This window comes from Varanus komodoensis, unplaced genomic scaffold, assembly GCF_004798865.1.
Source record: "Varanus komodoensis strain SLA01 unplaced genomic scaffold, ASM479886v1 scaffold6_4, whole genome shotgun sequence".
Classification (NCBI taxonomy): domain Eukaryota; kingdom Metazoa; phylum Chordata; class Lepidosauria; order Squamata; family Varanidae; genus Varanus; species Varanus komodoensis.
This window is the reverse complement of record NW_025336347.1, coordinates 19,937,796-19,951,037: the sequence shown is the minus strand read 5'-3', so window position 1 is coordinate 19,951,037 and position 13,242 is coordinate 19,937,796. Positions and strand designations below refer to the sequence as shown.

At 49.7% G+C, this 13,242-nt stretch overlaps 1 protein-coding gene across 1 annotated transcript; it reads right to left on the bottom strand.

Moving 5' to 3' along the window:
* Positions 1-705: 705 nt before the first annotated feature.
* Positions 706-12,933, bottom strand: LOC123034392 (zinc finger and SCAN domain-containing protein 2-like). The gene is made up of 11 exons (XM_044451718.1): positions 12,692-12,933; positions 12,594-12,639; positions 9,781-9,864; positions 8,415-8,639; positions 7,096-7,118; positions 6,867-6,979; positions 5,852-5,881; positions 4,393-4,481; positions 3,485-3,562; positions 2,224-2,347; positions 706-1,651 (listed from the first exon to the last, which is right to left on the bottom strand). Exons 1-11 carry the CDS (start codon positions 12,931-12,933, stop codon positions 1,041-1,043), a joined length of 1,665 nt encoding a protein of 554 aa, XP_044307653.1. The 3' UTR covers positions 706-1,040.
* Positions 12,934-13,242: the final 309 nt, after the last annotated feature.

Here is a 13,242-nt window from a genome sequence, read left to right as displayed (position 1 = left end):
CTAGGCTAGAACAGGCTGCAGAACCAATTTCAGCTCGAGGGCCTAATTCCATTTTGGGAAAGCTCTTGGGTGCAGCGTTCCAGGACCAGGCAGGATCAAAGCAGCACGGTCAAATTATAACTTGAAGCTCTTTCGGCCAGCAACTGACCTTTAGGGGAGGGGGGAAACCTTGCAAAACTGCCTGGAAACCACCAAACAGGTGGAGGAAAAGAGATGCTGCCAGAGAAAGAGGAAATGGCCATCTGGACAACCTGGGTGGCTGGAGAGAAATCCTAGATTGCCCCCTGCAAGCTGGGCAGGAGTTCTGCATCCCTGGGCTAGAATGACAGGAACAGAAGAAGCTGCCTGGTTCCTCCAGCTCAGTACCGCCTGCACCAAATTGCAGCTCCCACAATCTCCAGCCAGCATAAGCACTGGAGGTGCTGATGGGAGTTTCAGTCCAATTCTTCTGGAGGACACCAGGTTGGGGAAGGCTTGTTTACAGACAGGTTGGAGCTCTCCGGAGGTTTTCGGAGTCCTTTCCCAGCCTTGTGAGAAGGTGCCAGGGTTGAAACATGGGACCTTCTGCATGCAGAACTCCTGGCCTGGCACTCTGCTATAATCCACTCGTGAATGGATGGCCTGCCCTATCCCAAAAGCTCAAGGTGGGTGAAAGCAGTAATATGACAACTACGCAAGGTCCTAGTTACAATAAATTAAGCTGCCTTTTGCACCCAGATCCCCAACCACCGGGCAGCACCGTGATTTGAGCTATGGTTGCCCAGCATTCCTGCTTGTGTACCTGTATGATCATTAAAGGTCTGGATCCCTAATCTTGAGAAGCTGGCTCTCTGCACAATCCGGCTGCCAGAGCAGAGCAAGGGTTGCTTAGCCAGGAAACTCAGGGCAGGTTCAGCCTCCCAAGGAGCACCTGCAGTGGGTCACTCAGTGGCCAGCACGCTTTGCCGAAGGGAGCCTGCCTGCCTGCCTGCCGGCTGCGTCGTGCGCATGGCTGGGTGCCCTGCATCAGGCCGGAGCTCGGCGCTTGTGCTCCCCCTTAGTCAGGAGCGGGGCGTGTATTTCTTCTCCCTTGCGTGAGTCCTCTGGTGGATAGTGAGGTTTGAGGCCCGGCTGAAGCGCTTCCCACACTGCGGGCAGGGATAGGGCTTCTCCCGAGTGTGGCCCCTCTGGTGAATGGTGAGGGTCGTGCTCCGCGTGAAGCTTTTCCCGCAGTCGACGCAGCGGTAGGGCTTCTCCCCGGTGTGGGTTCTCTGGTGCGCGATCAGGTTGGAGTAGTCGCTGAAGCCCTTGGCACAGTACGCGCAGCTGTAGGGCTTCTCCCCGGTGTGCAGGCGGTGGTGTGTGATGAGGACCCCGAACTGCCGGAAGGTTTTCCCACACTCGGGGCACGGGTAGCATTTCTCGTTCCTCTTCCGGACGGCTGCTTCTCCGCAGCCGCGCTTGGGCCAAGCGGACTGACTGCTGCTCTTTGCCAGATGGTACCCCTGTTGCCCCTTGAGCGTGAAGGGGGTCTGGCTCGCCCCTCTCTGCTCACAGCTCTGGGAAGCCACACCTTCTGGCCTTTGCAGTCTTGGGCCGGGCAGTTCCACCATCTCAGGATGGCTCTGCTGAGGATTCTCTAGCTTAATTTCATCCAACAGGGTCATGTCTACTGGAATGACAAGCGAAGTTGGGAAAAGAGGTGGCAGGAGATGGACAGTAAGATGTTTAACATCACGAAGGGAGTGGGGCAACTTGCGTCTTGGCCTACAGCTCTCATCAGATTCAACCAGCATAGTCACTGGTGAGGGATCATGGGAACTGCAGAGCGAAACACCTGGATGAAATGAACGCAAATGAACCGCCACTGGCTCGCACCCCCCCGCCTGCCCCTGACATCCAAGGGGGCAACCGGTCGTTCAGGAGGTGAAGCAAATCCAGTTCTGCCCCACGCCTCCTTCCCGGAACAGGAAGCCGCCAAGATGCTCCCCTTAACAGAGATCCCAGCATTCTCAGCTGCACCTGGTCATATGCAGTTCCTCTGTTTGCAAATTTGGCTACATCACAGGCATGGGGACTAGAAATTTGGATCTTGCCCTTGTCTGTTAAATCTCCAAATTTATTATTTTCCGTTTCCTTTAGAATACCCTATTAGATTGTTTCGGTGTCCTCAAACGTTCCTATATCCCCCGGCCTTGCAGCTGCGCAGTATCTGCACTGCAGTGAAAAGGACGGGGTGCCAACCTGCAGTGATGCCAGCCTCCTCCTCCTCCTCCTTGATCCTCCTGGGGATGGTGGCAGTAACCCCTGGGAAGTCCACCGGCGACTCCTGGGAATACACTGAGGTTCTCTTGAAGGCCGTCAGCTCCTGAAACACCAAGAGGCTCAATCAGCACCTGCTGCTCCAGTGGCAAGAGCAAGGTGCAAAGGGATTCTGCCCAGTTCTTTACACAGGCAATGCCAGGATTCTCATCCAAAGGCTAAATAAAAATTTCCCAGGCCTTCCAAACTTACAGATGCAGAGAAAAATAAGAACTGGGGCAACATAAGCTTCACAGTCCATATGTAAGGAACAGTGGCACCCTGCTATGGTAGATTATTCATTCACCTACTTAGCATTACATATACATCCTGACTTTTTTTCTCTTGTGAAGAAGCAAAGGCAACATACCTGGTGTCCCCCCCCCACTCACATTTAATTCTCACAACAACCCTGTGAGGTAGGTGCTACAGAGTCAGTACCAGGCCCCAAGTCACGCTTTGCGCTTCACGGCTGAGTGGAGACTAGAAGATGGGCCACCCAAGCTCTTAGGCCAAAACTGCAGCCCCTGCTCCACTCTGTCTCCGTGGCGGAGCTCTGTGCTTTCCCTTCCTGAAGAAATGGCATGCATGTTCTTAATACGCTGTTTTGAAGCAAAGCGAGAAAGTTTTTAATTAAGTTGCCACACAGGAAGGAACGTTGCCCTGGGCAGGGAGGTGGGAGTGACTGGTGAGGGGAGACAGCTGAAAAAAAATTCATGCTGGCTTCCAGGCAGTATCATGCTGGCTTCCAGGCGTAGGAAGACAGGAAGGAAAACATCCAAGAGCTGCAGGGAAAGCTTTCCAATTAACTGTATAGGGGGAAACAATTTGCAAGGCCCTTCATTAGCTGTCCGGTCTTCAGGTGGAACCTCAGATGGAAACTGATTACCTGCAGCTTTCAAGATGCCCCTGACCCCTTCCCCAGTCCAGCCCTTTTCCCCACCCACTGATTGTTTGATGTTTTTCTGGGTCGAGTGCTGCTTTTCTAAAGTTTGGTTACTGGCAGTAAGAGCTTTAGTTGAAACAGACTGGGTATTTTTGGTTGTATTCTTTGTGCCTTTAGCTCTACCCACGACTGAAATGCTTCCCCGGCAGCTTCTCCAATGCAATAACTGGTCCCTGGCCTAAAACCTGGCGAAACACCCCTGCACTAGCCCCAACACCTGCAGTTTTTAATTTTCCCAAGGTAGGGGCAGGCATGAACCTGTAGATTAGAAGGTCTGTCCAAAATGCCTCCTTTTACTTCTTCATCAGATACACGGCGCTTTTCAGAAGTGTTTCTCTGCAATCAGGAGAAGTAAAGGGCATATATTACAATGAAAGCAGAAACCTTTGCTTTATTCCTTTAATAGTATTCATATGGCACTGTCCATTAAAAAAAAGCTCCCAACCTGCTCCTCAAAGTGGTTTACAATGAACTGTAAAAGAATACGTCTTCATAAAAGAACACCAATATTATGGGTGCAACCCTATTCATGGCTGACCAGGGAAGGCTGCGGGTTGAAGGACTCTCTGGTCCTTCTAAGTATGCATCAAATTAAGTCCTAAGGTAAGCAAACAACGAACACAGAGTGAAAATAGACAGCATGACTTGGAGAATATTTCATGACCTAAATTAAGTGTCTGTTATTCTGACTGAGCAGGGCCCAATTCTAGCCAGTGTCAGGAGATTTAGTTCATCTTCCATCATCCCTCACTACCCCTGCTCAGTCTACACAAACTCACTTGTCCATAAAACAATTATCACAAGTGAGGCCTGCAACAAAATGTTGCAGCATGGAGTGCTCCTGTGCAGCGTTCAGCCAGGAGTCTCCATTCCATTTGCAGTCCCACGGCCCCAGCACTGACCTAGCAGTCCATGGCAACTGAGCACCATCCCTAGGGTGCTTTGAGTGTCCCCTACTGCACTTTTCTCCCAGGGTGCTGTGTGTGTGTGTGTGTGTGTGTGGGTGGGTGGGTGGGTGGGTGTGGAGGGGGGGGACGACGCCTGGAAACCTTCGAGTTCCCTCTCACATACGCAGCCGTTTATGATACAAAAGGAGTCAGACTCACCTCCAAAATCTGAAAATTAAAGAGAGTCACCATGTTAGCCACTCTCAGGAAATCAAGTACCTGAATGAACTGTGCTGCAGCGGTTTCCCTCCTGTCTTCCTGAGGAGGGTGGATCAGTGCGGACTGAAACGAGGATGCTATTCTGTAGCCTGAGCACAAGAGGGAAAGATTAGGCTTTAGTTTTAAGAGCAGAGTGGGGAAAGAATGGCTGATTGCCGTGGCTTGTAGACGGGACAGGTATTCGACTCAGCACAAGGGGTCAAAATGAGGCATCTGCTGAAAAGAGAAGCTATGTGGTTTGCCAGGTGAAGTGAGGCCCTTGGTTTGCACTTGCATTTGGGAACTTGTCTGTAACTCATTAAGCCCAATTCACCTCAAGAGGTCAGAATGAGACCTGGTATGCCCATTCTGGACAGAATTCAACATTTCAAATGCCAGCTCCACCCCCTTTCCCTCTGCTACACTTTCAGTGAAGCGGGGACAGAAAATCCAAACTAAAGCTCTCTTCAGTATTTCCTCTGTGTATGCGCGCCCACATGCATCTTATACACAAGATATCAGAATGGAGAGTTTATGTGCAGGGCAACATAAAGCTTCCTCTGCATGAACCCAAATGTAACCCAGCAGCCCACTTCCAAGAAGGGCTGCAAAGACGCAAAGCAGAACATCTCCCTTGGAGAAAGACTTTGTCGTGTGGCAAAATTCAGGGATAACCCACAGCACTTGGCTGTTTTAAAGCAGCTATTCCCATCATGGCATCTTCCACGTGTGCTGGACTATAACTCACATCATTCCCCAGCCAGATTCCTTGATAAGGTGGGCCCAGCCTATCTTGGTCTCTCAATTCTGCTCTTTCTACTTGTTTAAAATCCCCTTTCTTGATGACAAAGTCTGGTTCTAATAATTGCTCTGGCTAGAGGTTGAAATGGGGAAAGTGATAGAACTGTTAGCCTAAGAGCTTCCTTTCCCATCAGGCAGCCCCCCTGAGACTCTCCCCCTTTCTGTGAGACCCTGTAAGGCTCAAGGGCCTGGAAAAGAGAAGGATTTGGCTCGGAGAAGCCTATGATGCCAGCGACAGCGACAGCTTTAAAAGCCTGTAGGAAGTGTGAAACTCTGAAATGAGGCAAGCTTGCCACTTTAAATTCACACAGACTTGAACTTCAGGAGGTGAAGATTTAGAACTTGCAAAGATCAGTAGTGTGTTCGTTCCCCATCCAAAGGGCGCAGCTTTGTGACACAGTCCGCACTCTGTGTGCGGAAGGTCTCCAGTTCAGTCCCTGGCATCCCTGGGAGTGCTGGAAAAGACCCCTGTCTGAGACCCATTGCTGCCAGTCAGTGTTGACAGTACTGGGCTAGATGGACCAGTGCTCTTGACTTGGTAAAAAGGCATCTGCCTATGAAGACAAGGAGCAAACAAAACAGACAAACAAAAACAAATATTGGGATGGCAGGGTGATCATCTTCCTTCACCATTTCTCTTTAGGGTGATCTCTCCATTGTCCCAGAGACAGTCACGTACCATTTCCATCCATTTCCAGCCGGAGATCCTCTGGGATAAAAAGAAGAAAGCCAAGAAGGAGAGGTTTCAGGTGCCTCATACTGGAAGGTGGATGCCCAAACCCTCCATTACTAAACTCATTATCCAGAAGGCCACACAATCCTAGTGGCCTTCCGATCCAGCTAGGGTTGGCCCAAGACATTTTGCTGCCTGAGGCAAAATACAATATGGCGCCCTTCTCCATTCCATCTGCTGAAGCGGACCGAATTGACAGTCAATGCTTATTGCAACCCGGGTAACTGGATCACCCTCGACACCATCTCTTAATTGCCGCCTTTCCTTTAGGATTTGAAGGGCTTGGACAAGTCACACCCAGGATGGACAACGCGTGGCCTACAGGCTGCACGACCAACGGGGTGGGGGTTGAGTGGCCCTGCTGGGTGCATCCCACAGTGGATTCCAGAGGGCGGCAACGCTTTGGCCAACCCACTGAAGTTGCCCATTTTGTCTCCGTGACTGTACGCAGCTCTGATGTACCTTGTCACTTCAGCACCAGGCAAAGACTTTTTTTTTATTTTTGGAGTGTTTTAATAGCTGATAGTTTTAATTCAATTTTTAATTCTAATTTTAAGTTGGTATTTTAATTTATGAATTTTAAAATTGTACTTGGTATTTTAAATATAACATGTGTCTAATCTGGCCACTGTGTGAGGTCAACACAGTTGGTGTCCCTGCTGATGGGATTGATGGTTTTATTTATTTAATTTGTTTATAAAGGTGATGGATTTTTAGGCTTTGATTGATTGTATTTTAATTACTGTCAGCCATCTAGAGAGCCATGTGGCTATTGTGATGGTCTATAAAAGCATGAAATAATTAATAAATGAATAACCTTCTTTGTATGTTGCATAGGGAAGAATTGGACCCCCAAAAGTGATGATGTATAAATAATAGAAATCAATGAATCCCCCAGTGAATGAATAAATATAAAATTTATACCCAGCGAGATGGGTGAGTTAGCAAGGCTTCTCCTTACCTTTCAGCTGCAGCAATGCATCCTGTAGGACAGCCCGTTTCTGGGAGAAGTTGCTGAGCCTCCGCTTGAGCTCTGCCACAGTGAGGTCGATCTGGAATACTCCATCCTCCACACTGGGCAGCAGGAGGGAGGGACGCAAGAGAGAGAAGCAGGATAATCGCAAACCTCATCATCCACGTCTCTGCTTATGACAAACCCAGAAGAGCAGAAGGACTAGACCGAGACTTACCTGCCCCCAGTGCTTCCAACACCCTGGGAGGAAAAAGAAAAAGACAGAAGTGGTGTGTGCTTGTCCAGGCTCACCAGGGAGACCAGCTCTGCTGAGAACCCACAAATATGGGCTCTCTGGTGGTCGCTCAACAAAGCAGTCATTAGATCATCGTTAAACATTGCAGCAAATGCTCCAACACGGAGGGAGGCAGCCTGCAGCCCACACGTGGCCTTTAGCTTCTGCTTCTCTCTGCTGCCCACTCCTGACAGTCCCGGTATGTTCATGCTGCTACCCTGAGTACAAGGCAGAGAATCAGTGGTGGATGAACAGTTGCACACTTGCACGCACATGGCTGGACAGATTGCGTGTGTGTCTGTAAAACACACAAAGTGAACGAGTGGGAGAAAGAGTCCAGGAGACAAGAAGGAAGGTCCTAATCGACTTCTGGCTCCATCCTCATCCCACCCCCTAACAAGGGGCATGAATCAGACACACATGCAATCTGTCCTGAATCCAGAAATGCTGCCCTCCTCTGTTCCAGAAAAGCTCAGCCACAATAGCTTACAGTACAAATATGGCTTGTGTCTAATATTTTATTGGCATCACCCTGGCACCTTGACAAAAGAGTCCACCTTCTTCCAAGGAAAGGCAGCAAGAGGAAGAGGCTTGAAGGCTGCCAGGCAACAGCACTGGGGTTATTACCTAATGCTCTATGCAGAAGTATTTTCCTCTGAAACAAGGCAAGTATGACTACCTGTTTCCTCCCTGAGGCACCTTGACGTACAAACCGCTTGGCTAATAGCTCGCTACAAGAAGCTGGTGAGCTGAAGACTGTGGCTCAGTGGCAGAGCAAATGACTGCATGCAGAAGGTCCAGGTTCAATTCCCGGCATCTCTGGGTCAGGCTAAGGGGGAACAGTGCTGGAACCCCAGGCGACAAAATGGCAGGCACGTGTCTACAATTCTGCAGAGGGCAGGTTCCTATATTCCCATGTTATGTTCTTCCTTGAAAAAAAGCTGGCTCAACAAAAGCGGCCCCGCCTCCTCCTGTGCTGTTAACAGTAAATGGGATCTGCAGAAATCGGCTGCTGAAACCAAAGGATTACATGCTAAACAGTGCAGATTAAATGGCTATCAAGCAGCAGACTCAGGGGCTGCTCCAAAAGCTGGTAGCTGGGATCCTTGGGTGAAAGAACCCGTGGCCTGACAGATGCTGTCACACTACAACACCCATCAGGCCCAGCCAGCCTGTCCAATGGCCAGGGATCATGGGAGGGCTGTAGGCCGACATCATCAGGAGGAGCAAAAGTGACCTCCCCATGAGCTACGCAGCCTCACCTGCAAGGACTGGTCCAACGGATGCTCTCTCCCTTGCTCCCCAAGCAGCTCCGGCAGCAGGGGACCCTCGCTGGCCACTCTGGAGACTTGCCCGTAGCACGCCTGCACAATCTCTCTCTTGAGCGCCTCCAAATGGTTCATCCAGTGCCTTTCCCACTCTGCCAAGTACTGGCGCAGCTCCTTCCATTCCCATAGAACCTCTTGTTCTTCTGCCTCCATCTGCTTCTGCAGGTAATAGTCAAGCAAAACAAATCAAGCCAGGAACAAAGGCTGCGATCCTGAAGGGTCCAGGGTGCCAATGTTTTTTCATGACCTGGCTTTCCTGCCTTAAACAGCTGCCCAGTGAGCAGAAATTCAGCAGCTAAAGTGCTTAAGAACATGAGAAGAGCTGGATCAGACCAAGGTCCACCTTGCCCAGCATCCTGTTCACACAGTGGCCATCAAAAGGCGCACGGGAAACGCACAAGCAGAACATGAGCACAACCACACCTGGGCACTCATGCCTCCCAGCTGCTGCCACACAGAGACACGCTGCCTCTGATCCTGGAAGGAGCAAACAGTAATCAGGACTAAAAGTGTATCCTCCATGAATTTGTCTGGTCCCTCTTTTATCTAGGTTGGTGACTATACCTTGGCAGAACAAATTAAATAGTTTAACCATGTGCTGTGTGAAGAAATCCTTCCTTTTATCTATCCTGACCCTCCCATCAACCAGCTTCATGGGATGACATTGGACTCTAATATGATGAAAGAGGGAGAAAAATGTCTCCCTAGCCACTTATTTCACACCACACACAATTTTTAAACCTTTATCAAGTCTCCTCTTACTCTTCCTTTTTCCTGCTCTGAACAACCCCAGCTTTTCTAACTTTTCCTCACAGAGGAGTGGTCATTTAGTTGCCTTCTTCTGCACCTTTTTGTATGCAGCGTATCCCTTTTTAGATGCAGCAAGCAGAACTATAGACAACATTCCAAGAATGATTACACCACAGATTTGTATAAAGGCAGGATGATACGGCAGCTTTATTTCCAATTCCCTTCCTAATCATGCCCAATTTTTTAATAGGATTTCTCTTAACCTGAGAAATTTCCTAACCTGAGAAGAGACTGACCTGGGACAGCTACATGGTCAACAAACTAGGGCCAAGAGGGGCCAAATTCAGGCAAATCTGCACTCGACCAAAGGAGCCCACTTAGGCGACCTTGGGCCAGCCACTCTCTCAACCGCACGAGTGTTGTTGCAAGGTATTATATGTTGCCCAGAGTTTTTTGATAAATGGTGGGACAAACATATACATTAAAAGCAAATAAACAAGGACAGAGAAGTTCTGCAAGGGGTGGGAAATTACAACACTGGTTTACCTACCAGCAGCTCTTCCCTTTGCTTCTCTTCGTTAGTCTTGGCTTCTTCCTCTTTCCTCAAGGCAGCCTCGTGCTCCAGTGGTTTACCCTGGAAGAAACGGGGTGTTATTTTTTGTAGGCAGCTGCCTTTAGTACAGCGGCAGGCACCTCAGGCCCAGGGGCCCAATCCAGCACTCCTGGGGTTCCAATCCAGCGGTACAGGATTGTTCAGATGGCCATGCCCCCACCCCCCCAGGTCCTGCCCCCTTTCCCTACCATTGAATCATTTGATGGTTTCTGAGCTCTTGGGTATTTACCCCAAGCTAAAAGGTTGTAATGCCTCTCCAAAGGTTTAGTTGTTGGCAAAGGGAGCTTTAAGCTAAAATAGGCTGGCGGTTTTGTGCCCACCCTCTTGCCTTTGGTGCGGGTTCCTTTGCCGCGAGCCCTGCCACTCACAGGAAGGCAGCCCCAAGGACTGACTGTTGAAAACTGAAAATAAAATGTGGCCCTCAGTGAAAGAGGTTGCCCACTCCTAAAGATGGTAACCCTTGTTTCTCCCTTGAGAATCTCCACCTGCACATGGCTACACTTCATTTTCTAATAAGAGCTCTAGGAGCAAGCTACTCTGTTTTGTTTTCCTAGTGTGATGGCAACTCGGGATGTAAGAAGTTGCAGGTTTCAGTTGTCCTCACGCTTCGTTTGTCGCTGCTGCCTGGAATACACAATTTAGGCTGCCATCCCTCCTTACCTGGGAGTAAGTCCCACTGGAAAGAAGATGACTTAATTTGGCAGAGACATGCATAAGGACTGCACTATTAGACATCCTGTAATCATGGGCCCTGGTTTATTGTTTAAGTGAGACCTTGCTGCAACTTCCAGCATGAAGCAGCTCAAGGCAAACTAATTAGTCTTTGACTTACTAATCAATGGAAGTACAAGGAGCAGCCAGGAGAAATTCCCCATAGACCATTAGTTCAAACCCCACATGTACCTACTGAATTAATTCTAAGCAATATCTAAGCCACACCTACACAACCAACTAACACTTCTGCTGTTTGGTTGTGTATGTAGCATCAATCCTAAGAACTGCTGTACAGAGAACTTCTGCACTCTACAATCCAAGTAGCTCACCAACGCCACCTCTGCCAGGAAATGGCTCTCGGGGAGCGATGGGCTTTTCCCACCTGACTGGTCCTGAGATCTTCTGAAAGCAAGGCCTGTGTGCTAAGCTATCTGCATGGAGCCATGGCCCTTTCCCGGTGGGAAAAAGGGAATTGCAGCACAAATGCTTTTCAAAACATGCATGTTTTGGAGCTCTCTTTAGAGTTATGAAACAATCTCCTCAAGGCTTGACCTGCTGAGGTGCAGGCACCAGGCTAAGGTTTTTCTTTTCAGGGATGGGGGACACATGGCCCTCCCACACCTGGAAGGCCACACCTGCCCAGCCCTGGCTTCAGAGGGACTGAGTTTAGTGCTGCTCTTAATGATGACAGAAGGATGATGCATGTGTCCCCCATTCACCTTGATTTGTTATGGCTTGTTCCGTTTGGTTTGTAAAATCCCAATTTAGCAGCTGGATTCAAATGCTTACATATAAAAGAAATCAGGAATTTGAAATCTCAGCTTCCAATATGAGCTATGAACGCACTACTTGTCTTTTATGACATTTATATCCTGCCTGTTTTCCTCTTGCAAGGAACCCAAGGTAGCTCCATGGCCATCCTCCTCTCTATTTTTCTTCTCACAACAACCCTGTGAGGTAATTAGACGGAAAGTCAGTGCCTGGCCAAAGTCACCAGGTGGGCTCCCAGTGAGCAGGGACTAGAACTCAGATCTTCAGAGTGTGAGACCAGCTCTAACCACTACATCAGACTATGCAGCCATTCACTTTTCACACGCTTTAGACACTTATAGACAAGCCTCGCCTAGCCTGGTGTCCTCCAGACACTTTGGAAGGGAAGAACATCTGAGTCTTCATCAATGGGAAGTAATGCCGGTAGTCACAGTCCAAAGTACCAGATGAGCGCTAGGCTTGGGAAGGATGTTTCCACCCTACTTTCCACCAGTTATAAAATGTGCAGCACTGGTCTCCCTATAAGTATTGCCGTGATAAATTGATGGTTATCACTACAAATGGCAGTGAACTCTAAGAAAGTTTAGAAGATATTGCATGTGTTTTGAAAATAAGAATGCAAGCGATTTTCTGTATGTTTAGACAGGGATGGCTGGGGAAGGATGGGAATTATAGGGCTTTTTTCCATTTAGTACTGAACTCTAAAAATATCTTTGCTAGTGGATCTAAACTTTATTGATCTGTTTCTCAAGCAGAAATTAAAGTCTTGGTTTTATAGCAGGCTATGAAAACTATATTCTTGGTTTTACAGAAATATTTTTCACGACTGCTAAAAAGTTTGAGGTTTGCTTATTTTTTAAAAGGCAGCTGGGAACTTCAGCATTCCTGGTGAATATTACAACCTTATAAACTACCCAGTTTCATTAAGCCCAGAAATATGCAAATGTAGGCGAGCCAAGGAAAAAGCATCACCAAGACAGAACAACCTGGCGCCTTCCAGAAGGGCTGGACTACAGCCCCCATCACCATCCTCGTGGCTATGCCGACGGGAGTGATGGGTGCTGTAGTCCCACCCAACCAGAGGGCCCCAGCTCGGAAAAGGCTGCCATAGGATTAGAAATACGTCCCGCCAGTCAACCCACTTCACCCCCCGCCCCCGCAAACCCAACTTCCATCCATCAATTAATCCCATTCCGGAGTATCTTTCCTGCTCACAGACATTCCCCAAAACACCCCCGCTGCCGTTCCCACGATCGGGGCCGAACCAGGCGCAATGCTGGACGCGGATCCTCCTTGCCAGGGTCTCCGTCCCTCCGCGCCGCCGCCCGGACCGGGGGCCGAGTCGGGCAGCGTCCCGCCCTGCCCGCGGACGCGCTGCGCGAGGCTGCCCAGCAGCGCGTTGGGCTGGAGCAGCCGCTGCAGCGGGAGCGGCTCCAGGCACTGCGGGCAGCGCAGGCTCCCCTCCAGCCGCCCCCAGCACTTGGCCACGCAGTCCCGGCAGAGGTTGTGCCCGCAGCCGGAGACCATCACCGGGTCCCGGAACAGGCCCAAGCAAACGGGGCAAGAGAGCGCTTCCCGCAGGCCTCCTCCGGCATCACCAGCCATGGCTACTGCTGGCACCGCTTGGCGAGGCACAAAAGGATCAATAGACACCGGGGGTGGGATTTTGGGGAAGGGGGCGCGTCTTCCTCGTAGCCTCGCCCATTCCTTTGGAGCTGGGGTTACAAGGGGTTTGCGGACAGGCGCGGCGTTGCTGTTTTCTTGCGCCGACGCGTCAAGAACTTTCACAGAGCGAGAGAAAGGGGCCTGCATGGATCAAACATGTTTAACGAAACAGCAACAGTGATTAGGATCCTGATCGTGATCCAGCTGCGGCTATGTAAAAAAAAGCTCCTTGGTTATGCCGTAGAGAAG